Source organism: Rhodnius prolixus, unplaced genomic scaffold, assembly GCF_049639745.1.
Source record: "Rhodnius prolixus isolate KJV_2025 unplaced genomic scaffold, Rpr scaffold_7, whole genome shotgun sequence".
Classification (NCBI taxonomy): Eukaryota; Metazoa; Arthropoda; class Insecta; order Hemiptera; family Reduviidae; genus Rhodnius; species Rhodnius prolixus.
In genome coordinates, this window is record NW_027411582.1 from 28,704,243 (window position 1) to 28,731,351 (window position 27,109).

The 27,109-nt window shown below is 31.9% G+C and overlaps 1 protein-coding gene and 1 long non-coding RNA gene across 2 annotated transcripts in view; both read left to right on the top strand.

Moving 5' to 3' along the window:
* LOC141447303 (neuropeptide Y receptor type 2-like) overlaps window positions 1-8,606 on the top strand; it is a 159,024-nt gene extending 150,418 nt beyond the window's left edge. The window contains exon 4 of the mRNA XM_074114730.1: window positions 6,102-8,606. Coding sequence (XP_073970831.1) covers window positions 6,102-6,550 — 449 coding nt within the window. The 3' untranslated portion in view covers window positions 6,551-8,606. The remainder of the gene's footprint in view (window positions 1-6,101) is intronic.
* A 10,262-nt stretch (window positions 8,607-18,868) lies between these two features.
* LOC141447307 (uncharacterized) overlaps window positions 18,869-27,109 on the top strand; it is a 36,726-nt gene continuing 28,485 nt past the window's right edge. Inside the window, exons 1-2 of the long non-coding RNA XR_012454260.1 lie at window positions 18,869-19,153; window positions 22,462-22,608. This is a non-coding gene — a long non-coding RNA (uncharacterized lncRNA). The remainder of the gene's footprint in view (window positions 19,154-22,461; window positions 22,609-27,109) is intronic.

Consider the following 27,109-nt stretch of genomic DNA (forward strand, 5'->3'; position numbering starts at 1 on the left):
AAGTTTGTGCAATAGTAGTTCTTCCGGACATACGAGTATACCATTTTTTAAAAATTGAAATAGGCACAAATTTAATGAAGCATTTAAGGTAGATTTACTCTACTATTAAATATTAATATTTACTAATTACTTGATTAGATTACACATTGGACGTGGGTACATTTCAAAGTATTTTTCTGCATAGAATATTTAGACAATAAGGGAATAACAGCATGTTTTCTGCTTTTTAAGAATGCTGCATTGATAAAAAATAGATACTGCACGACGGTAGTAAACATGAACTTAAATTAATTTTGATTGTTTATCGAATGATATAAATGATTTTTTTTAAAAACGAGAATTGAAATATTGAATTACAAAAATAGGCTTCCTTTATAAGAAATAAATAAATTGGTTTCCTGTATACAATAATAAAAAAATAAATAAATAAACAGGAAAAGAATGATAAAAAAAGAAGCTTTCCCTTCAATATTGGGAAGGCTTTGGTGATCAATGATTTATTTATTTAATTAAAGTTCCGTACTTCCTGAAATATGTTGGAATATACAAATAAAAAAATTCCTTTATTACAACAAGTTTAAATTTAATCATAAAAATGATTAAATTTAAAATCGCGAATTATGTGTATACCAGGTTACTTATTCACATATCCATTAGGTTAATAACGTGCGCAGAATTAATTACTTTAACCTAATTATGTTTTCAGCTTGCAGCTTCCTTTGTGACTCAATTAATCTTTGCTTTAAATATATATATATATATATATATGGATAGCCTAACATAAACGCATACTTACTTTACTGATTTGATTTTTAGGCTTCCGCGATTTCTCTTGTAAATAGCTTCAACATACGCGCAATATATATATATATGCCTCTATATAGCTTTTTTGAAACCTTGAGACCAGATCTGAGTGTATTACTGTTGCAATAACACATGTCCAGCCCAGTGAATGTGGGGCGCCACAATGGAAGTCAAACATTTCTTTCTCTTTATCTCAATAAAGTGTTTAGGTCATATTGAAGGCGTCGAGAGATCGTGATCCGAGATGAGCGTTTAGCATCTTTCTAGGGCGCGAAGGATCCTTGGATAACTCTGCCTTATATAGCTAAGTTATTTAGAGGAGAATTTGGAGTGCGAAAGTGAACTAACTGCCGAGGAGAGTTTCAATAAAGGAAGCCAAGATCCTGCATGTTATTTCTTCTGTTTGGAAATCTTAGGAAAGGAAAAAAAATAGGAAAACCTACAAATAAACTACACCAAATTATTCTCAATTAATTTTATTTTTTTCAATCTTTAATTCACAACTTATGCATAATTTACTTCTTAATTAAGATTTCTGTAAACCAGATATCTTTTCCTATAGCCTCAAAATTTTAGTGCCCCCAAAATCTATTCAATGGCTGATCGCCACGTCTGGCGAATTAATCTAATATTTATCTCATGTAATTTGCAATGTCTAGAGAGTTACAATACTTTCAGATCAGGGAGCATACCCTATCTGTTGAGAAAAGTTAGTACTATTTGACTAATTGTTAATTGTGACATAATGAAGAAATATTTACCAATACCTCCATATATTTGTTAATAATATTGTTAATTTTAGTACCTAACAAAAGATCCTAGTTCTTAGTAAAAGATCCTGGTAAAAGAAGGTAATTTTGAACATGGAATTTCAGTGCCTAATGAAAAGAATGAAGAGGCAGTGTAAATTCTTCAACTAGCAGGGAATCTAGAAAGTGCTCCACACTCTGTTTTGGCTTCATCATTCACCCACCACCTTCTTTCTCACTGTACATGTCGAAAACTCTCTTAAAAAACTGCCCTCTCTCTCCTTACTGAAGAATTTTCTATCGCTCATGTTCAACATTCAATAAGTCGTCTTAAACCTCACATGTCTCCAGGTTTTTTGTTTTACCTCGATCACCCTTACTTTTTTTAATTCTTCATAGTAAGGAATTTTTTTATTCATCTTCCATCTCTAATATTCTTCCGAGCGAACCACTTATTAAATAAGTGACTAAAATATACATATAAATAACTTTAAATTTTAAGGGACTTAAACATTACCTCTACTAAAATGAATATCCCTGAGTTCAGGCAGATTAAATCAATATGCAGCATCACCAGTAATCGAAGCCGATCTTTGAATTACTCCTACAGATAAAAGAATAACATAAAATAACATAAAGATGATTTATAATCTCAGTTATTTTTCGAAAATATACTAATTTACAAAACTTTATTTGAATTTTTATAACTGCTGTCTCTGCTCTCCTATTGTTTAGGGGAAAAAATCAATAAAGAATAATACTGAAATGATATAGGCACGGACAAATTGTTGAGAATGGTCGGACTGTCCTCTTTTTCTTTAGATATTCCACAGCATTGCGGCCTGTATTACATTCCATTCTATCCTTAGTTTTTTATATTGGTCCTGTTAGTAAATAGAAGTCAATAAATCTATTTCTTATTCAATATCTTTATTTGGAAAACTTCTTTTAGTGGGGGGTGTGTTAAATGTTAATTTTTTTTTCTTGCTTTTAATTCTTTCGAGTTTACACAATTTCTCTTTAAATTGAAAGATATTTAAAGAAATATTTTTCTGTAAAAAATGGCATCTTTCTTATAATCGTGGAAAGAAAATTTGTCACTTTAAATTCTAATAATTGAACTTTTTATTTATTCATTCAAAATGTTATTTTATCCATTATGTATTCAATGTTGACTTGTTTTAAATAAATTCTGTAAGTTTTATCGCTTATTTGTTTTAGCAAATCATTTTTATTGGTAATTTTTTAATTTGTGAACTTTTTTCAGTTGAATTTCTTCTAATTGGAACAGACCCTTATCCCAGACAATTTTTTTTGGTCCCAAATGTTCCAATTAAGCCGAGTCCACTTCTAACCTTTCAATAATATAATTCGTAATAAACCACCTCCATCAATCAACCTAGTCTCTTTCCCTTTCTCATTCTTTTTCTCTCTTACATCTAATAATTCTAGAATTACTTAAATCGTCCCCTGCCTTCAGGTGGGAAGTATTTGAAGTGTGTTAAAATTATCTTCATGTTTTTTTAAATTTCCTTTAGATTGTACTGGCTTTTTTTACCTACCTTCTCCACAAATTCGTATTATTTTCCATTCTCTGCTTCTTTGCCCCGCTTTCTAAAATAAAAGTAATCCATTTTGCTCTCCAGTCTTTTTATAAAAATCCAATAGTTTTCATTTTTATTTCTAGAGATTTGTAAAGTTACGAATAGTGAAAGAATCTGTCTGCTTATCCGGAAGATACCGCTAAGGGAAGTAGAACATATCCTTTTAATATTCTGTTCGAAGGAAAGGTGTCCCTAGAGACCGTGACCGTAAGTTGTGTACTGTCTATGCCCTTGTGGTTATATAATGCTTGAGTAGTTCTATTACGAACTGCTCGGAGCTAAAAGTGTGTAGTGACACAGAACCTTTATTGCACTGTATTTATTGTTTGTTGGTGGTAAATTCTTATCACTGAAACTGATTTCTTTTTCTAGACCTTTATCGTTGACAAGTACAACTCCTTTGTATTTAAAATTGGTGATTTGCTTCATCATTTCATGATTTAAAGGTCGTATTTAATGATGAGTCTCTTTTAAGACAAATCTTCAAATGATTTACATATTTATTTTTGTTGTCTCGTCATGAAAACCTTTTTAAGTTAAGTATATTTCAAGTTTACTGCATTTCACTGATCAGTGAGCTGTAAGAAGCTTTTAGGAAGAGAAAATCTAGTAGCAATCAGCTAGATTCGAACCCGGGATCTCCTCAAGGAAATCCAGTATACGCTGAGCCCTGAGCCAATAAACTTATCCAGTTATACGGTAACTTTTATTGAACCCCACTTCAAATTTAAGCATTATTTCCTGGCATTTTTGGGGAGCGTTATCCGATGGCCGCAATTAATAATAATGGCTTCATCGCTGGCGAATACTTTTTCAGGTTTACAATTGTTGGTAGCTGACATTGGCTAACCTCACGAGGTTCGTAGGTGCATTTTTTCTATTTTTTATTTTATTTTTATTTTTTGCTTGTGCTGGAACTTCATCATGTCTTTTCTTCTGGCCTGTGTAAATGATTTCTCTAGATATAGGTAGCTCTAGTCTTAAACCTATTAAATTAAATATTATATACTTACGACTTCCTTAAAACTCTAAAAGATTTCAAATATTAAAAATTCCTCAATAAAGAATTCCATTTTTATTAATTTCCCCAACCACACAGTTAAACTAGTCCCTTAAACAGCGGATGAATATATAAAGAAGGTGTAGGTGGTAATTTAAAGCTTTTTTTTTATCATTATGCACACATTTTTAAATGCCCTCAAGTATTAATGTCAGATTTGCATTTTCTTTTTAAGTAATATTCTATAGATATACTTGCCACTTGGCTGATGGCAAAGTAGAAGCCTCTTTTTTAATATTTTTAATATTTTCAAAATGTTCGTTTTTGTTCTACTCTTTTTAAAATTATTTTTACGACAATTTTATTGAGAATATAAACATATTTTTCAACCAGTTATTGTTCTATTTAACGTTAGAAAAAACAACAAACTGTAACTGGTCTTGAAAATGCTATAAAGTTCTTTTATGATATCATTCATATTTTGAATTTTAAAGTCTGCAGTATCATGTATGAGAAAATAAGAAAATAAATGGCTAGAATACATTTTATATTGATGCTTTTAAGTTTAATGCAACTCCACTTCTATTTCCCCTTTGCAGCCCTCATAGGAAGAAACTAGGTCTTGTGAAAAATAATATTCCGGAGAGTTCTTTCCCACTATTTTCTAGGTAACCACTTCCAGCTTCTAGTTTCCAGATAGAGTGTTTTCTCTTGTCCATTGTATTGAAGTGAGAAGAAAAGCCTTCTAGGGACACAAACTTTGTGGGCAGGCAGATTTATTCAATCCAAGATCTCTGCAGTGGGAGTCCAGGGCACTAACCATGAAGATAAGCTCTTTCTTAAGATTGTTGAGGTTTCCATTGTAAAAACATTGTCAAAAATTTGATTAATCGTTGTTTTTTTTTAAGACAATATTCGTCAAAGAAGTGGAAGCTGAAGATTGTATGATCCGATGCCGAGGGTATAGAACAGAGCTAAAGCAATTCCAGCGCGAGTGGAGACCTTGTATAGGTGCACTTAGCACGACGTCACTTCAAAGAGATGCTAAGATCTGATTTGGATAATAAAGAAGCTCTCTGAATGGATAATGGGCTCAAGCTAAACGTTAATTATGCTTCATATCACGACCTATCTCTTGTCAAAGAATCAAGAAATCTTGGTGTTTTTTATTGACCAGATGTTGGAGCCCAATAAAACATTAACTTTTGAACCATTCTTCTTCATTCTTCAGGCCATATTTTATTCACGTCTAATCAAACCAAACATGATAATTCAGATATTTTTAATTCTCAGGAAGTATTCCTGTAAGTTTCTTTAGCTGATGTAACCTTTCAATGAAAAGACATTTTTGTCTGTTATTTACCCACAAATGTTTATTTTGAAATTAATAAGAACTTAACAGGCACAAGCAAATCCGATTATCAATTAAAAAGGAAAAAAAAAGTTATGAGTTGGTAATCGGCTGGAGATATTTCAAAGGAATGGAAGAATAATTTCTTTTCTTCTATCTTAAATAACTCACCATAGAAGATAATAATTTGGAACTGATTTACCAAAATTCCATGGAATAAATAGAGGGTAAAGTTAGTACAGTCAAGTAGAACAGTCTTCAGTAAAAAAATTCCAGAATTAAAAACAGGGCAATCAGCCTCCGATCCATGTTGTTTTTTTAAACAGGTCGTTCTTTAAATACTTTTTTTTTTAAATTAGTGGCCTGCTTTGTGAAGCCTTTTATATTACATGGTCATTTCTATCACTGATGTCCAAAATCGTTGCTGTAATATTTCTAATGAATAACCTGCAATAATTCGCCTAGCGGAGGAACCACTTTGCTGAAAAAGATTTTTTGAATCTTTTGAGTTTAAAATTTCCGAAATTTTCCTTTTACTTTTAGGAAAAAACTAATTAATTTTCTTATTCTTTTTTTTTTATCTTGTGTTTCAGTTCGCCGAGAATGGAGAAGAAATCGCCGCACAATGATGATCCTATCCTGTATAGCAATAGTATTCGCATTAAGCTGGCTGCCGATGACAGCGTTCACCGTTATCATTGAATTCAATCCAAATATAGTAAAATCACCGAGTACATTATATCTAGCGTTTGCCATATGCCATATGACGGCTATGTCAACAGCTGTTACAAATCCATTAATGTACGGCTGGTTGAATACAAATTTCCGTCGTGAATTTAGACTGTTGGGCGGACAGGATCGTGAGGAAAAACGCCGTGCAACTGGTCATCGTGGTGATAGACGTATTAGTGCACCACAAAGTGTAGTCATTAGACACGATAGACGAACAAGTATGACGTGTTTTACAACTATGACTTCTTCAAACACACGTCCTTCAACAACACTTACTTTTTTACCACATTCTACTATTGATAACGTATAGTCTCCGTAGAGCGTTTTATTTTTGTGTTTTATTTTATTTTTTTTAAATTAAAATATATTAGAATATATTTGAGAACCTGTCTTTGAACACTGTACTAATGGCCAAAAAATTACAATAATATTTTATTTTGGACTTCTACAAAGTACAAATTTAGTTCCTAATAAATCTTTATATTTCTTATTTGTAAATACGAATCTAAGATCTCCTTGAAGTGAATTGCACTAAATTCTAGTAATCTAAATTACACCAAAAAATTTTAAAACATTTTCTTAAGTGCACCGTATGTAGTTGAAGTGAAATTAGATATCTTCATATAATATGTACATAAAATTTAAAAAACGCTTCATATTTGTAAAGAAAAAAATAAAAATGAATTTCTACTTAACCAACAAATGAACTTACAAAAGTTACTTTAAACATTGGTAAAACATTCAAGACAATCTCATTATAGGTGAGACGATTTAGCTCTGTATTAAATATTTTTCAAGAAATAGATATTTTTCCAATATTTAACGATTAATGCTTTAAGATGTGAAATTATAGGTCTTCATAATTATTATACGAACGAGAATAAGGATTCATTATAAAAAGCAACTAAAAAAACGTTTTGGAAAAGTTTGTTTAGTTAATGGTCAAAAGAGAGATGTTTTTAAAATTTCCCCAGTCTCTTCCTCTCCGGAGATAATTTTCTGCTGTATGGATCCAAATACCTCTTGCTTGTAGATCTTAAAAGAGATTTGGATGTTAAACCAAATCTATTATGGTCCCCTAAATTGTCAGTGTTTGTGCCTAAATTTAAGCGTTTGTAAAACTGTTAAATGTGAAAATTTTAAGTGTGTGATGATGAACCCAAATTTGTCTGTGGGTACGCTGAACCCAAATGTATCTATGGGTACGTTAAACCTAAATTAGTTGCACACATCAACTATACTCTGCAGGCCCTAATGTGTATTTAGGATGTCAGTAAATGTTCTTCTTGTTGTTAGACTGAGATATCCTGAACAAATAGTCAATCCACTTCTGCCTCGGAATGCATTTCTCTTAGGGTTGCCCGATAATCTCGTATTTGGAATAATTTCCGGCTCTGGGATATATCCAAACCTAATCAATATGTTGGTGTTTTTCTAAAATTTATTTTATAAGATATTTACAAATAGCTACTACACAAAAAAAGAGCTGGAGCTATTCATCAATGTCCACATATGAACCTTCTTATTTTCGTTCAATAAGACGAAAAACAAAAAATTGTTAAACATTACTTGTTAAACTATTTACACAATCTGTTAATCACAAAAAATCCCAACGTTTTATTGTTATCTTAAGTTCTTAATGTGCTATTAGTTTTTGCTTTTCTTTTTTGTCTGACTTTTTAACGCCAGATTTTACTGACGAAAAAAAAATCTTTGTTGAAGTAAAATATATTTATATCACTGTAAGAAGTACATAATTCATAAAAATAATAATAATAATAATATTTATTATATAAATATGAAAACAACTAAAATTTAAGTAACTTCTAAATTTTAACGTTGACTATAATATGTAACAAATAATTATATTATTTATAGCTATATAACCATATTATTAAACACTGTTCACTACGTGCTTGTAAATATGTCTATATTGTCAGTAAATAAAAGAATTTACCTTTTATAGAATACTCCTGTAATTATTTTATACTTGTAAAAAAAAAATTTGATGTCAAATACATAATACATTTTGTGGTTAATCTTATTTTCCGTAAAGGGGAAAAAAATATCATCCATTATTAACAGATTGCTATACATTTTTATAGATATAGTAAAACTTTCGCTAGGAATACAGTCAAATTACTTTACTAGTATTAGAAATAAATTAGATCTCTAAAAGCACCAAATAGTTGATATTTTTCTTGTTTTAAATTTTTTGCAAAAAAGAAAAGAAAATTATTGACACAAATAAAAATACAAAACAAAGATAATTGTATAACTGAAAGTAAGTGCGGTAAAAAGTCCTTAGGACTTGAAAAACCCACTTGAGCCCCAATCTTTCTGCTTATACAATTTTCAAAAACAAATACATGAATAAGGACCAAATTTCATTCGAATTAATAAAAAGAAAACTATTTATAAATAAAATGTAATGAAATTGTAAATATTTAATAATAATAATAATGTATATTCACTATAAATAAATAATCATGAATATTTAATTGTAAGAATAAATATTGTAAGCAAAAAAATATAGAACAATCATGTAAAAGTGCTTAGCATTTGAATATTGTAGATATTTTTTATCAAATGATTTCTGTTTATTTCAATTTTATTGTAAAATATTGTGATTACTACTAAATATTGAATTTAACAGACGTTTGGAAGTATCTCTTTTCCAAATTTAAATAAACAATTTATTTAGAATCTAAATTTACAAAACTATCCTTTATATAAATATGTAAAATCATTTTAACAAACTGGACATGTTTTATTCTAATCTTATGTAATGAAGAAAAAAAAATATAATAAAGAGAACTATTTGTATATTTCCAACTTTCAACCTTAATAAATCATTAGATTTAAAAAAGAAATCAAATATTTTATTGTTTAATTGATGGTCAAAGAAATGAGATGACTGAACAGCTATTGCAGTTCGAGGGATCATGATTCTTTACATGAAAATGGTTAATATCAAATACCAAAGAAGTTTTTGCGTCTGGCGAAATAATATTAAATAGAAGTCTCTAAAGACACAAATGAAAGAAAAAGGTAAAGTAATACGAAGGAAACAGTAATCAATTAAGTGAATTACCAAATAAAAGATTTCTAAACCTAATTTCATATTTTTAAGAATTAAAAAAAAATAATCTGAATCAGTAGATAAATGAATATTGGATAAACCAAAGAAATACCGGGTTCGAAATCAATTAGAATTTTTTTTTTTTAATTTTCTATTCATATTTTATATTTCTTTCTTTCTTTTTACAGCTTTTGAGATAGCAGTGGTAACCGGAGATTGTGAGGTAAAACTTGCCATTCTCAATTTACAGGTGAGCTGAGACAAACTAAACTGAAGGAGACTATTAAAGGTAAGTAATAATTGTGCCATTTATTTCTCTTCATATCCGGTTATCCAATATTATTGGGCTTACCGTACACTCTCGTTTTAACCGGGGCCCTTTTTGAAGCTACGGACCCAGCGTGCCGGCCTGTGCATCATTTTGTCCCGGTTATTGTATAAAACAAAAAAATAAGAGTACCATGTATGTAATCACCAACATTGATGTAATGTTGATTATTGGAAACATTTTCAGCCTCCCAGGCCATAATGGACTTGAAAGAATATGCTCTATGAATAAAATATGTTCTGAAGTATGTGGTATATTAGCTGAATCAATAATAAAAGTTTTGTTGTGCACCAAACTCATTTATGAACTAAGTTGAGCTATATTTTTTGACTCAATTAAAAACCAATGTTTATATACACATTTTAAATTCATGTTGGTGATTAATAATAACTTTTAATAACATGTCTAATTAAGTCTCTTAACTTAAGAGTCAGTTTTTTTTTTTAAGAAGATAAATACCTTTAATTTACTAGACAGTTTGTTTCTGTCTTAAACAAACACAAAGTGTACATTTTAAATTATTACTGGCTGTTAAATTTGCAAGCATGTCCTACGGTTTATGTATTAGCCGTCTTTGCAACATTTTACCTCTGTGACAGTGGTGTTTTCAAGCTTATGTAGTTCGTAGGTTCTCTAAATATATGTGTGTTGTTCAGTCTATACATTTTTAAATTGGGACACCTCCAACTCTCAGTGGGTTTGGATAATTTTTTTTTTTTAATAAACCATGATGCTTGAAGGCGTTAAGTTGGAAAAGTTGCAACTTATTCATTATGGACTTGCTACCCATAATCCAAAAAGGACCAGCATAAGACAGCAATGGTCCGAGTATTGATCTATACTAGAAAATAGAGTAATGAGATTTAAAGAGTGTTCGTCAGTATAAAAGACGTCTGCGAGTTTGATGGGACTTGATGGTTCCTTAATTGTACCAGTTGGAAATAAGATTGTAAGCTGTTTTTTAATAGTCACCGTTATTATTTTGTTCATTCTCAGCTATTTTAGATTTTCCCTTAATAGATTAGTGTTGCGTCAATCACTTCCACATTCAATGTTTCAGGTTTTTCACAATGAGCAAAACTGATCTAGTCTGGTAGATAGAAAACTCTCTATTCAAGCACGACATTGCCGTAACGAGCGAAGATACTAGCTAACGAGGAAGAACACTTGTAAAACCAAATGTAAATTCCGTTTCTGTAGATTCCACTCGCCTCTTGCAACATCACTTAGTACCTTCTTAAGCAGTAAACTTCTTCAAATGGAGAAGAAAAGTTAATGTGCCAATATTTTAAAACATACAGTTTACTCTTAGATTAGCCACTAGCCCATCTGTTTATCTGAAATTACTGCAATTCAGTACGGCACATTGGAATCTTCATTAGCACACAACTGGCTTGAAATCCGCACAAAAGACAGAAAAGATTAGATCCCACGAAAATTAAATTGTGGCAGTAATTTAAAAATAAAAATTTACCTTCTGAAAAGAATAATTTTACGAATAATTTTAACCCAATATTACAACCGGTAACGCTGTGGTGCAAAAGATTAAAATCAAATACAGTCCACCTGCAAGTAATGCAGCCGATTATAAGTACAAGATAAAATTGTTTGCACCATACGTTGTTCCAAATCTGATTATAAATTCTCTCTGATTTAGATTATATTTCTTTATTCGTTAAATAGGGATTAATCCTATACAAAAGAGTTGAGTTGTACATCAACTTTACTATCTTACAAATACCATTCTTTCTGAAGAAAGTAACAGGCCGCATTAATACAGAGAAGAAAATTATATTATACAGAAATACACTTCTTTCTGAGGCTGAGTTTTATTAAAATAATTTTTTACCTACAAACAATAAAACATGAGACTTTGTTGTAAAATAACTCTTTTAAGTGTGTGTAATATAAAGCATGGTGCTTTGTAGTATGTATCATACACTTTGAAGTCTTGGGGAAAAACGAGATAAACGGCCACAATCGTGCACAAAAGACCACACCAGAAAAAAGCTTTCCATTACACCATGTTTTTCAGTTTCTTTTAAGGGGTATTTTCCTACTGGTTTTATCCAGATAAATGGATATATATTTTATTTTCATAAATATGCTGCTAAAATATTTGTTTTATACAATAGTATTAATGATTGTATATAAAATTATTAACCAATATATAAATTATACTAAATGCTGATGAAAAAAATGACTTTTTTCTAACCGTCATTTATGTAATTTCATCTGCTTTAAACTTACAATTAGCACTAAAACTTCTAATCTTCTATGAAATTAGAAATTATATACAGTTTAAATTTTCCCTGAGAAAAAATACATTATCAGATAAATAAATAAATTAGATAAATTAGAAGTTAAAATCATTTCGCTGCTCTTGTTGATACAAGGAATTTTAAGCATTTTCTTACACCACTCTTCTTCTTCTTTTAATTCTTGATCTAACTTAAACAAATATTATAAAAAAAATTAACTTTTTATAAACAATTTTAATATTGTACAATTTCTCTTTAGTCTAACTTTACCCAAAGTTAAAGAAAAATTTACTAATCTAAAAAGCAAGGCAAAGTATGAAAGTTTATTTGAAGCTGAATGGATTTTGAAGATGTTCGTAAGATAAACATATTTTACTTCGGGGCATACAACCACGTAACATCTTTCCTTTCTGTGTATCTTAGACGTGCAAACATCGTTATGTAAAAGCGAATTTTGGAGACACAAATGTACTATAGAATATAGTTTCTATTTAATAGTTTGGTTTTTACATGTTATAAATCTCTGCGGAATACATTTATTATTATGAATATTACTCGGGTGAGAGAGGAATTCAGCTAATAACGACCGGGTCATCTAAAGAAGAATTCTTATTAGCTTAATAACTACTTAGAAGTTCGTCTACCGAGTTTCTATGCCAGAAAAACAAAACAAAAAATTCTAAACCACTCAAAAATTTGGAATTGAATGAAATTAACATGAGAAAATGCCAAATTGATTCTTGCATCCTGCCAAAGAGATTTTCGCAGAAAGCTGTACCTAAGGACTCTAGATTATTAAATGGACTGGGAATAGTTAGTACCAGCTGAGGATTATGGATATTCACCTGTAGAACGACACCTATTCATCATGAAGTTATTCGGCCTGGAGCAATAGATAGTGAAAGATTAAGGAGCATACAGAGAATATATAGTACGAGAATGCCCTCGCTTTGTAAAATTCAGACTGAGGATCTTAAGGTAGATGTGATTTAGAGAGAGGTGACTGTGTCAGAAAAAGTAGAAATCTAGACGATCTGGAAGCTAATTCGATGTTTTTCCCTTGTATTTTACTTTTGATTTTCCAAATGAAGGCTACCCATTATGTTTATTTTAGTCCTGGCCATAAATGTAGGTGACTGAGATAGAAAAAGTAGAAATCTAGACGAACTGATGTTTTTCCCTTGTATTTTACTTTTGATTTTCCAAATGAAGGCTACCCATTATGTTTATTGTAGCTCTGGCCATAACTGTAGGTGACTGAGACAGAAAAAGTAGAAATCTAGGCGAACTGGAAGCCAATTAGGTTTTTTCATATGTATTTTACCTTTCTTTCCCCAGATAATGGTTAACCTTTATTTTTATTTTAACACTGGGCATAAATGTAGGTGACTGTTATAGAAAAAGCAGAAATCTGGACGAACTGCAAGCCAACTGGTCATAAAAGTAGGTAACTGAAACAGAAAAAGTAGAAATCTAGACGAACTGGAAGCCGATTCAGACTTTTTCCCTTGTATTTTACTTTTGATTTTCCAAAAGAAGGCTACCCGTTCTGATTACTGTAGCCTTAGTCATAAAAGTAGGTGACTGGAACAGAAAAAATAGAAAACTAAACGAACTGGAAGCCGATTCGGAGTTTTTTTTCTGATATTTAAACATTCTTTTTCCAAATAAAGGCTACCCTTTATGTTTATTTTAACCCTGGTTATAGTTGAGATGACTGGGTACAGAAACAGTAAAAGTCTAGACGAACTGGAAGCCAATTCGATGTTTTCCCTTGTATTTTACGTTTAATTTTCGAAATTGATTTACCTAAATTACTATTTCATTTGACCATTGTTGGTGGTTTCCTTCGCAAGCTTATGTAACATTGGAGTGACTCTAAAGCCCCAGTGTCCCCTTACCCAAATAAAACTAATACATTTCCTCTTTGAGGTCTGATTAATGCTCTCTGAATAGAGTCCAATAGATTTAATCTTGTATCATGTTTCCTGTATATATTTTTTTTTAAATTATGTGCAATTATTTTTAGTGAATGTTTTTTGGAATGATACAAAGCGATATGATCTGAAGTTGTTCGTTAATAAATAAAACATAAAACAGGGTGTAGGAGTAAATTTAGTGTAAAAATATACGCTCTATTAGCGATAACTGGGTAACTGGGTAACTGGTATATTCTGTTTTATTCAGTAGAATGATATTGTAAGAAAATATGGTTGTTTGTGAGATGGGGAGGAAAAGTGAATTATGAACATGAGGTAGGAGTTGTGACGCAATAAGGTACCTCTTTAAATTTAGATTTTTTATTTTATTTTTCTCTAAATGATAGTGAAGATAAATTTTATCAAGTTGTTCACTTTTAAAATATTTTCTATTAAGTAATCAATGACTTATAGAAAATAGGTTATGTATTTTTCAGAAGTTTTATTGTAGCTAAATATTATTCCTATAATGTAACCATCTGGGTGTGTGTTAAACACAATTCACCCGGGTCCCTCAAATGTGAGTCGACAAAACGATAATGTATTTCAACGTTACATAACATGGAATATTTGCATGTGTATTTTCTTCATTTCAACCAAAATTGGGATTTTATACAAAGTAATTGACAATTATGCTTTGAACCATTTTGGAAATTTAATTTTTTTTTAAACTCAATGGTAAACCAAAATGGACGCAGTCAAAGCAGTGTGATTACACAGTTTAAACAAACTTTTAACGCCTTAGTAGACTTTATTGGTTTTAATTAATGAGAACCAAGCTACTGTAATCGAAGCTCTAGAAGGCTAATAATATTCATTGCAAGAAATGGCATTTAGCTTATTGGTGCAGTTTACAATATTGGTAAAAATGAATACCCACAACTATCGTCTCAAGCAAACAACAATAATTTTTATTGCTCTTCCAAGACTAAACTCCAACAAACCTTTAGAAGTCGCAAAAATAGCTCAGAACTTGAATATCCCAGAAGTCTTCCTACAAAAATTAAAAAATAAAATAAATAAAACAAAGAGTATCTTCCGAACATAGAAGATGAGGTTTTGCAAACTAGTAAAAGAATTTTAACTTTAAAATATTATTGTAATTGAACAAATTGAGAGAAATTACCAATTATACGGGAGTATATCAAGAATATAAGAGTAATACTTAATGCACTTACTGCATTAAGCATCGAAAAAACAACATAATATTTTTATAATATGACATTTATTTGAGAATAAAATAGTTATTTTTCGAAAATCATTATCAGCAAAAATAATAAATAAGTACAAAATATGCGCATTTAAATAAATAAATATTAAACAATATGGCTAGTTATAATCTTATAGTCCTTTGAATCCGCCTTCAGATTAGGTGCTAAGAATCCTCCTAAAAACAGCATTCCTGGTTTGACTATAAAATGAAATGCAAAAGCTTGGTAGAAAAAGGAAATGAAAGTTGTAAAGCGACTGAACTGTAATAAGGGTTCTTCTTGGAATTTAAATACATTTCTTTCTGAATGGATTTACAACTGTATTAAAAATCAGAGTAAAAGATTCCAACTGTGAGTTCACTGGCTGTAAACTTATTGCAAAGTAGAATATAACACAAAAATTTAGAATTAGATAAAAGAAGCTGGGGTTCTATTCTTCCCGGTCTTGGCTTTGGATTTTATTTAATGTGAATAATATTATAAGAATTTAATGGATTAGAAGTTTATAGTAAGGCATGTTCGCAATCTGGTGGGCAAAAGGGGTAAGTACGGACGCTCTAGAATCGTATCAAAAAGAAAAAAAAAACTGAAAGGCTTCCATAATGAAGAGAGAAGACTGAAGAAAGCAGATTTTGGAGGTCAAGGCACAATATTAGACCATAAAACTCAAAATGAAGAATACAGAGTGGATGAAAAAATACTGTTTATATAAACAGTGAAAGTGAAAGTTTATAAATAAATAATAAACTTCTAGGAAGCGATCAGTTTGAAAAAGCGGGCATCATTAGTGCCTCAGTTTTTAGAGATAAAATTTTTAAAACATCAAATATACATTCCAAACTTAATCCTTAATAGCTTCTACCATTAATCTAACTGAAACAAAAACTAAAAGGCATCTACAAAGAATTGATTATATTTTATTTTTATTCTTCATGATTGTATTGCAATTTGTAATGGTTGTAGGTGCATCCAGAGAGAGATTTATAAACAAAATATTGGAACAAGTTAACCACTATAAATTATACGATAAAGTAGATGTGCTGTGTTTTGAAACAAATATTGGGCCACGAATTTCATTAGCGGATGTGGTATCTCCATTCCATACTCTTATAAATGCCGCCTCAAGCAGCCCGCACACCCGTTTACATTTTATATATATATATAAAATGACTTTGAAAGTAGTAACAAGGATGGAGGCAGCAATCTCTCCTGTTGGGCGGCACTAATTGGCATGAAGTTCAGAACAGGTTAGGCGGAAACTTTGGGATAATATTATTCCTCGCCAATACTCTCTAGAAATCTATCTTTGGTCTATTTTGCACAAAATTTATTTAATTGATTTTCATTTGTTTATTTATCTGTAAATTCGCAGTAAAAATTTCAGGATTATGCCTGAAACAAAAGAAAAAAAGTAAATCGAGTAAAATGCTCGAAATCCAAACCTCCCTTGAATTTTTCTTTCTTTTAAATAAAATTTCCAAAGTGGTAATCGTTATTAAAGCTTTACAAAACAGTTAGTTATTTGTTTTTGTTTTTATTCCAACTAATCAGTAAATAGACAGAAGTTAGGAGAGCAGTCGCTATTCGCCCACTTCTTGGCAGGCCTTGGAATGTTGCCAAGAGTGAGCTTTGTCCTTTTTTTTTTTAACTTTAATCAGAAAGCTAAGGGACGTCACATTGATTAAACCCCAATCAAGCAAAAGTAAAATGCAACGCAGTGTGAAAAGTACCTTCATAGGACCAGCTTAATTGGTAGCTATAAATGAAGGAATTTAGATCGTCCTACAAACTTTCTTAAAACCTTTATTTTTGATAAAATAGAATGGTTTTTTTTTTCAGTAAAGGAAATGGATTTTCATAGGTAATCGAATGTTAGATTTCCGCTGAACAAAACCCACAGACCTCCGTTATGATATCTAAAGATTATTAAAATGAAGAAATATTTGCTACATTGCCACCTTTACAAATAACTTAATGCAATCTACACATCATGCAATTTCACTCAATGAGTCACCAGGAGAGTTTGGTGGCATAGTTGTATAACAGCTATTAATGATAGATAAAAATCCGAAAAAGTCAAAAAGCGAAAAAAGAACTCTATACGGAATAAATGGAAGATATTAACTAATAACGCGGACTCAACCACATTTACGTATGAGATCTCTAACTTATCTCTGACTTAAGACTTATGTTCATAGGTATTCTATACAAATAGAACTCAAAACAAGTAGATATTTTCAAATTTTTTACTTTTTTCGCAACATCTACTTTTAACATTAGACGACCTAATATGTATGATCAAATAGAATTCTAGAAGGAAAAACTAAGAAACTTCTGGAAAATCTAGCAAAGATTTCCCATTTTTTCCATATTTCTTATCCCCAACGTAAAAAAATGGAATTCTACAAGTAGAAAATACTGAATTTTGTAGTAAGCTAGGAAAAAAATTTACCTTTTTTTTTCTTACAGAACTCTACATTCAAAAATAGGCCATCTAATGTGTATTATCCAACTTAGTCATAGAAATAGACTGTTAGAAGACTAAACTATGGAATTTCCAGTAAAACTAGCAAATATTTTCCGTTTTTTCTAAGCTTCCACTTACAAAACTATCCAATCAAATGTGTTCGATCAAGCACTGTAATAAGAACAGAATCTTAGAAGAGAAAGAATTGAATTTCTAGTAAAACTAGCCAAGATTTTCAATTTTTTTTCCTTTTTTGTACACTTGCATTAACAAATTTAGCCGACCTTAATTGTATGATCAAGCCCTGGCATAGAAATAGAATCTTAGAACAAGAAAGAGGAATAAAGATGAGAAAAAGACCTTAGAAACGAGGTAGACAGGGGTTCTATATTTTGGTGAACCAGGGCTAGTATGCTACATTTTTCCAAAAAGAGATTTTAGATAGTACCTCTGCACTAAGGAGATCCTAAAGCAAAATGTTCTTTATATAAAAATTACTATTTGTTTTGACGAGAGATAGCTGTTTGACTAGTAACTTCTAAGTCGCTTCTAGACTAGTGTGAGATCTAGTCGCTCACTGAGAAGGGCAGCTCTAATACAATTAATTTGCCCTTGGGTGGTAGAGCAGCAGTAGAGCATGTGAGGAACGAAAAAGCGGACCAATTGGTCCTGTTAGGATGTAGAAAAGAATCTCACATTTTTTTTGCTAGGTCCAGGGTTACCCATTAGACAATTCGCATGTCATAAGATTACTAATTAACAATTACCCAATTAATAATTGTCCCAACAATTATTCTCACACATCGACCTCATAAACTTACCATGTACATTAGACCCGAAATCTTAAAATACTCATCCCTGTTAACTCTACATAACATTATCACACTCACAGAAATAAAAGAAGCTTAGTAGTTGGAAGGAACAGCAGCTTCTCGCATTCTTTTTCCCTTAAATTGGTCTGTTTTCTTTCAAAAGTGAAATGATCGTGAGTTCCTTGACACTTCCCTAAGCAGAAGGGATCAAATAATCAATCAATAAAAATGGAAGTTCAGTATCAACTAAAAGCCAAGAAACTTTTCACTCTGGTAAAACTTGCCCCCTCCCAGAAAATCTTTTTAATAAATAATTTTTGATTATTAATCTTTAATTCATTAATTCTAGATAATCATTAACAGTAAATTTTAAACCTAAAAATATCTCGTTCTAAAGTGTCATTTAAAAATATTTCTAAGAATGTAGCAAGTTGTTCTAATGGTATCACTTGCCGCCACTACTATAAGTATAATGGCGGAGTTGGGCAGCTACCTAAGTTTTCATTGGCCGATTACAATCAGCAGAGCTATCTCCTCTTGTTACCCTGCAAAATTATGGTGAAAGGCAGAAGTCTTATGGTTGAAATGAGATTTTCGATGGTTTTGAGGTTTCATATCTGTTAAATGTGAAGATACAACTTCGGTTAAATGGATTGGTAGGATCCTCTCTTTATCTAGTGATTTAAACTGTCAGTGATAGGTATTTTCAATATGCACTTGCCCAACCTATATAAATCAATCGAAAATATATGTTCTCCTTGCTACAGTGAGAGGTGAGCACATTTTTTTTTAGTCAGATTTTTTGTATGTCCTACTTTTTTTTACTTTCTCTTACTCCACTAGTAAAAGAAGATATTGAAATTATGCAGATTTTAGAGTTTATGCTATCACCGGAGATATCATTTCTGAAGACCCTTTAATCTGCTAGAGTTTTTACAAATTAATATGCCAACACCAAAAAACCTCCTCCAGCCTTTCCTGTCCCGCGCCTTCGTCCTCCAATCAGATATTTCAGCTTTTTCGTCATCACGGTCCACCTGCTTCTCGGCCTTCAATGACGGCTATAAGGACGGCCTTGTACTGCTTGACCTTTTAGCGGTAGCAGTGTCTTGCATTCTAATTAAAAGGCCAACCCATCGTAATTTTATTTATTTTGATCCACTCTTCCACCGGCATTTCTTTAAATAACTCGTAGAGTTCCATATTGTGTCTTTCGATTGTTCGAGCTTCTAAATCTCTGGTCTTTTACTTTTTGACTTGCTGAATTGGCGCTGGAGAAATGGGACATGTTTACACATTACGAAGCGTCTTAGTCTAGGATAAAACATGGAATCTCACGCTTGAGGAGATTTCAGCACAATCGACATCATAATCTTAAAAATAAAGCGCAAATCATACCACAATTCCTGACCTATGTTATGTACCTTCCCATATACTTTATTGCAAAATAAAGTAGAAAAAAGTGAAAGTTAATTTCGATTTTTAGGGAAAGCCAAAGTAGATAAATCCTCTATCCGGCAATAAAGAATTTATTTTAAACGTTTCAGTAGCAATTCGCGTACAAAACGAACCCATTTACCATGTAAACCTGAAATGGCTCGTCAAATAATTCCGCTATAGGTTTCCGGTTAAATTGGAAACATCTGCGAGTTAATTTAGATGTTGATTAACACACCCATACTTGCACAATAATGTTACAGTTCTAGATTTCCGTTAGTCTATAATTAGCTAGATGGCGTTGTACATACGGGCACTAAGTGAATCATTGTTTATACCACATCCTTGATTGCAGGTAATTGTGTCTGGACTGTTTTGTGGTAAAATAAACTATTTTTAGCCCGACTATGTTAGATAACCAATAACTAAGTCAAAAATTTGATACTATAGTTTTTATAATTTACAAGAGGCACATGATTTCAGACTTTGAATATTTAATAAACACTTAGTTGCCTTCGAAATATACATAGATCGGAATCCAAAATTTGGGTCATACCATCTCTCGTAGTTACTGTTTAAAATAACTTTACTCGACAAAAATCTGCCACCTCCATTAGCAAAGCCTTCTGATCTTCCTGTGTTTTAATTTTGAAATCTTTGATTTTCTTTATGACTTTGGTCAGTCTTAAGACTTTGAGAAATATCTGCCCACTTCCTTTATGGTGAACCACGCCACAGGAGAGAATTCAGTTAGCTATAGTACTGGAATAACAAACAAAACTGTTCTGGCAAAGAATCAATTTTGAAAATTAGATACGAACCAACTATTTTTGCCTAGGACGAATTAAAATAGTGAATATTTGAATTAAAATATGACATATTTATTGTGATATAAGAAAGTAGTGTTTCAAATCATATTTTGTGATAAAAAAGGAAGTATGTATTGTTAACAGGGAAAGCTGAATATACAATGTAGTTCAAATTTCATATCACAAGCAGTATGAGTTATACATATGGCTTCTCTGTTTAAATCATCCAACTAGAAGTTCTACTGATCTGTCATCAGGAAGTGTTCACGATAAGCTTTCCACTAAAATGACGTTGTAATCATTGTTCCATCAACTGAACGCATTAAGGCACTGCTAAGTGTTGCAGACAGTTTGCACAAAATAGATTTAATATTCTCTAAAATCTAGAGTGTTAAACTTCTAAATCGCTGATCATTTTAATGAGATAAATCAAGTAAAATAATTAAAACTAGTAAACGTAAGAGATTATACTGGAAAATTATGATGACAGATGACCGGCTAACGGCCTGACGTCTTTCTGAAGAGAGAATGACAACATTTTGAAAGTCTTTATATGTAAATTCATACATAACTTTCTTGGAAAACTTGTTCCTGGATAGCATCAAGGAATCTTTTGGGCTCACCACTTCTCAACCTTAAAAATGAATTGTTATTGACCGTGGCTATTAAGTCCTGCGCTACCCAACGCCACAATTGGCCTATTCAGGTATTCAAAAAGAAACCAATAGCCTAACCTAGTGAAAAAGTAAAATCCATAACCAAACTTGAGCCATCCTTAGGTAGATTCACAGTTGTCTGAACAAATTGAACAATTACCTGGAAACAAAACTGAAGCTGTTTTAACGTTAACCATTTTCCAACCGAAGTACCTGAGCCTAACCTCATCATATTTGTTACGAAATGAATGGTGTTTCCTAATTTAACCCATAAAATCTACGTAAAAGGGGCTGTATAAGTCTTAATTTATAAGGGATGCCTCTCTAATTTATAGTGAATCCTAAGTGTCTTATCGGCCCTGTCTTCCAAGAGGATTTAAGATAGAGTTCATTTGTTAAGGTAAATGCTGTTAAACTGTCCATGCTATTTGTAAAACTTATAATCACATTGAAATTACTATTTGGAGGGTAATTAGTTCTCCAAGAATTTCTCTAAAACTTATTTTCATAAAAAAAATGTTTTAAAAAGTTATAGATTTATGTTCATTGTGAGAAAATTAATGTAATCGCCTATTTTTCAGGCGGGGCTTAAAGCCAAACTACCAAATTAGACGTGGACGGTTACGGAAATAAGTTATAAACCACTAACATTTTTTCTAACAAATAAAAAGAAGTTATACGCAGGATTCGAACTGGACATCTCCCACTTACAAATCCTCGTTCTTAACCACCAGTCCAACATCCTCTTTTAATCCTTTTCAGGATGTAATAGATACACTGTGACCTTTAAAACTGGCATAACATATAACATCCTTTCCAGTTCATCTATTAGAGATTTCAGAAACTTAATGGGTTCAAGGGAGCCTTATGTCTTCCTCCAGTAACAGGTGCCTGAATCTGAATCGGCTTTGGGAAATTGGCCTAGCAATCAATCAAGGGGTGTATTGGACTTTCCTCCATTTCTTAGCAGTACCTGCTGTTGCCCTTTCAGTCTTCGGTGCCCCATATGGAAACCCAAAGCCCCTCTAATACTATGACCATATAATACATATTTATACATTCGTAAGCCCTTAATCGATTTTTTTCCTGGGAAATGTTTTAAATGAAAGTTATAGAGGTAATGTGTTTAATGATATTTGTTTCTACATTGTACAAATAACTTCATAATATCTTTTTAAGGTACCAATTGTGGATGGCGTGATAGAACTGGTTCTTTTTTTGGAAACTTGGAACAATAATGAAAGAGGCAGCTTGGAAAAACGAGATTTGCAATGTACAAACTGTCATTTACACTAGCCTGGTACATTAATATTGATAAAGAGAGAGGTAAGGTAATAAAAAAATAAATTGGGCCCTTTTTTATTATAATTTAATGAATTCGTTCTATTTATTCTCTGATTCTGTTGGTGAAGTGCAGGGATACCGTGTATTTTGCTAAGGGTAACCACAACCTTACCCTAAATCTGTACTGTGTGCTGAAGTTCCTGAAATATTTAAATAATTAAAAAGTTGTACTCGCTTCTAAAAATGATTTCTTCTTCCAATAACTAAATTACAAATGTGTTATACGTTTTATGAATTTATTGTTATTAACGTTAAAAAGTATAGATCTTTTTAATTGTTAGTAGTTTGTAGTTATTTGAAATTTGATTCCGAAAAGTTATTTTAGGTCACTTTTGCAGAATCGGTTCCACTAAAGGGCTATTCTAGGTGTTTTATAGGATTTTACTGGAACTGTTTCTTTTGATTTTTATCATTAAAATTGATTGGTAGGTTATGTGTAATTTATTGATTGATTGTAAGTAATTGATTGACATTATGATGGTAGGTGTAGCAAAAAGTTATTTTTGCTAGAGTACGAGTATTACTTGAAAGTGAATTACCAAAGCTGAATATTGTTTAACCATTTTTTGGATACAATCTGTTTAATTGTCAATCATGGTGTCGTTGTTAAGTCCAAAAGGGTTGCGAATAGGAGATGATTTCATTGATCCACAAAAACGTACAACATAGACTATTATCCTCTTCTGGCTCTAACCGGAACTGTCTGTTCACTATGATCCTTTCATTGTTCACCTTTCTCTGAATTTCTCCCGCAAATTCATCTCACGTCATCATTCTTTTGTAGATCTAGTCATGTAGATTTTTTTTTTTCAAACCAAGATTAGTGTCTATTCTTCGGTGGCTTGTTAAGGTGTATATTTATGCGCCACCATCCTACATCTCATTTGTATCTTTCGCAGTAAAGATATGGCGTCTAAAAGTGTGTTTATGTACCCAATTCTGTTACCTTGTTCTTATCTTCTGAATCAGGTTTTTTTTTTTTATGTGTCCCAGTTTCAAATCTTGAAAAACAGTTAGATATTATAGTTCACGTGTAAAAGTTTACACACATTGACATTCAAGAGGGTGATTTTACAGATAACATGTACATGGAAAGTAAAATAGTGAAAATATCTTTGGACTCCTTAACAAAAACTTACAGTTTAAAATGTTAAGTATAAGGGTTGATTAAACGCCAAAAGGTACACAAATCAGTACCTTTTGGCGTTTAATCAACCCTTATACTTAACATTTTAAACTGTAAGTTTTTGTTAAGGAGATTTTTGTACCTTTTGGATAGATTTTCCTTTTTGACTATTTTACAAAGTTACATATCTTCTTTACAGATTTTTTTAAAATTTGGAATAAGCAATTCTATCATTATAATCTGATAAGGTGTTAAGTCGGAACCGTAACTACCACTGGAGAGATCTTTTTATAGAATGATTATAGTTGCGTTCCCCCAAACCATCCTCAAAAACAATTTTTTTGAAAAAGCGTTTTGAATAACATAGGAAGGTATTTGTACGTAAATAGCAAAATTAAACTGCGATTTCAGTACTTCCTTTTAAGAGGAGTAAGAAAAATAAACTACGATTGCAGTACTTCTCCCTAAAAGGCAAAGAGGAAAGATTTTTTAATCGAACGACAATTCATTGATTTAAATCGGTTCACTCATTGATAATTTAAACGATTGCAGTACTTCCTCTTAGTAGGTGTAAGAGCAAGATGGCACTTCACAGCCACGTAGAGGAGCTTTAACCACTTATTCGGGCTGAATTTTATCAAAATCGGACTAAGCTTTCTAGAAATATTGGTAATAATAGTTTTAGAAAGGGCCTTATTTGGGTGGGACAAATTCCCCTCCTTATGAGGCACGGCGTCGAGACTTTTAAAGTGTAAATCTGTACAAAATTTCGATTCGAATGACACTTCATTCATGAAAATCGGTTCACGTGTCGATAATTTGCAACGATTGCTATACTTCCCCTTAAAAAGTGTTAGAGCTGATCGTCGCTTTAATGTTACTTAGGGGAGCCCTAACTCTATCACCCTACCAAATTTTATCAAAATCGGGCCAAGATTTACAGAGTAATTAGTAATAATAATTTTGGAGGGGGCCTTATATAAAGGGGGCTAACTCCTCTCCCATTCGATGTTCGGCATCGAGACCCCCAAAAGGCACATCTACATAAAATTCCGAATCGAATGACACCTCATTCATGAAAATCGGTTCACGCGTTTAGGCGCTACGTTTACAAAAAAGGTAACAACAACAAGAACAAGAACATTTTTTGAAAAAGCCGTTTTTGCTCATTTTCGGCAACTTTTTTCTCGAAACCTATTAGATCTGGGTGGTTGCAAAAAAAAATACAGTTATAAAGGAGGGTTTGGAGTAAGATTTAAAGAAAATTTGGGAATTTTATCTTTTATAGAAAAAGAGAAAAAAATTGTCAAAGTTGGGTGTTTTTCAACGTTACGCTTTTTCATGCAGTTTTTGATGGTCAACCCTTATACAACTGTCCTACCGGACAGTTTTAATTAAAAAAAATCCCAGCTTCCAAAAAATGTTTACCGTAGCCCACTTGATAACCTGCCATCTATGCAAAAAGATCCGAAAATAATATTTATAAAACATAAATTTTTCTATTGTCATATTAAACGTAATTATTATTAAATGAAATTTTAACGTGCATTGTGTACACAGGAAATTCCAGGCCTAAAACAAGATTAATTGGACTAAATCTCTTGCCTCTATGGTAGTAACATGAATCTATCTGTTTACGTGCCAGCTAGCTTACCTGCAGTTGGGAGCTACGACCCATGGGATCTGTTGTGACCCCCTCTAGTTTTGGATAATCCCTTTAGTCCATCTGATCAGACTTAAAAGACTTTAGAGGGACTCTTACCTTGCACGGAGAACACGCCTTTCACCCGACAAGGGAAATTCTCAGTACTTATAGTACAGTATTTCTTCTATCTCTCACATCTATACTTGCTTTTATTTGAGAGTAATGCCGCAGTAAACTTACGAAGGTGGCTAATAATAATCTTTTTACTCCTTCCACTGGTCTGAGGTTTTCCACCCAGCATTGCTGCGAGTATTTTTGTTTTGGCTTTCACGCTAAGTTAGCTTACTACTGCGACATTGTGCTATGCCTGAAAAGGATCCTTTATACATACATAAAAACCCTTCCCGGCCAATTAGGCTACCGTCTCATTGTGCTATAGCCTGACATTTACTAATTCTCATCAAAATGTCCTTGCAGGTATTTTTTCACTCTTCCTTGAAATTAATTTCCACCAACTTACTAAGATTATCTAGCTACAACTCACACGAAAAGCTTTGATTTTCCTATCTTTCCCTTTTGGAAAAAAAAAGAAAGACTAATTGATGTAAAAGACTTCGGCATCTGATCAGCAATGTTCCCTACCTTGGGTAAGTAACTAGCTTCGCCTTCTGCAATATTTCAGAAATGAATCTCCATGCTAAAGTAAACTCTGAAGATTCTACATAAGTGCTGTATCAGTACTCTTCTAAGAAAGCAGGGTAAATACTATCTACCTTGGTTGACTTATAGGGCTGGCAACGTAATGTATCTCGGTCTATCATGCTGTATCACTCACATGGTTTGCAAGTATCCATTCCGTCCTGCTTGGCTTTCTTCACCTTTTAGGGTAGACCCAGGTTAGCTCATCGGACGTCAGAGAATGGATTCCGGAAAATCTTTCCTTCGCTTAACGAGATAACATAAGCTTTTTTTTTGCCTTGGAGTTCTCACAGACTCAGTTATTAAGTAATTAGTTTAAGCTTATAATAACTTCTTTATATCGCTGAAAGAGATCGTTTGGCCTAAATATATTCTTAGAAACAATCTCATTGAGATGGTATCCTAAATGAAAAGATAATATATTTACTTTCAAACTAAAGATCCCCATAAAAGTTCTGGGGGTTTCCCTTAATGTGGAGATAGTCTTATTTAGTAATAGTCTTATAGTCTTTTAGTAATAGTATTATATAGTAATTAAAATCATTTAATGTTTTATTCAAAATTTCAAAGGCTTCTCTATCCTTAAAACTTGTTCAGTTAGATGGCAAAATTGATTGCAATGCAACCAGACATCTCTAAATAGAGCAATTATTCGACATCTTCTGGGATTATGTTTGATTCTGCGTAGATCCTTGAATATTTCTCTTTTTCGAATAAATTGGAGAAAACTTTTACTCCTGCAATAATCAGCCTTTAGATTAACCTTAATTACAAGTTGAAATAATAAAACGATTCATTGCTTCGTGTAAGTCAATAGAAATACATTCTGTTTTTAAGTTAGATGCTTTAGCACCATCTTTCTCTCTCACTCGTCTGTCTCTCTCTTCATTAAAGTAAGAAATACCCCCCAGTGCTTAAGAAAACTGTTCTCTACTGACCATCACCAGTAATTCAATCAAGAAAGCTGAGATGGATTAAACTTTGCAATCAATCTTCTTTGCAATTGTTTATTT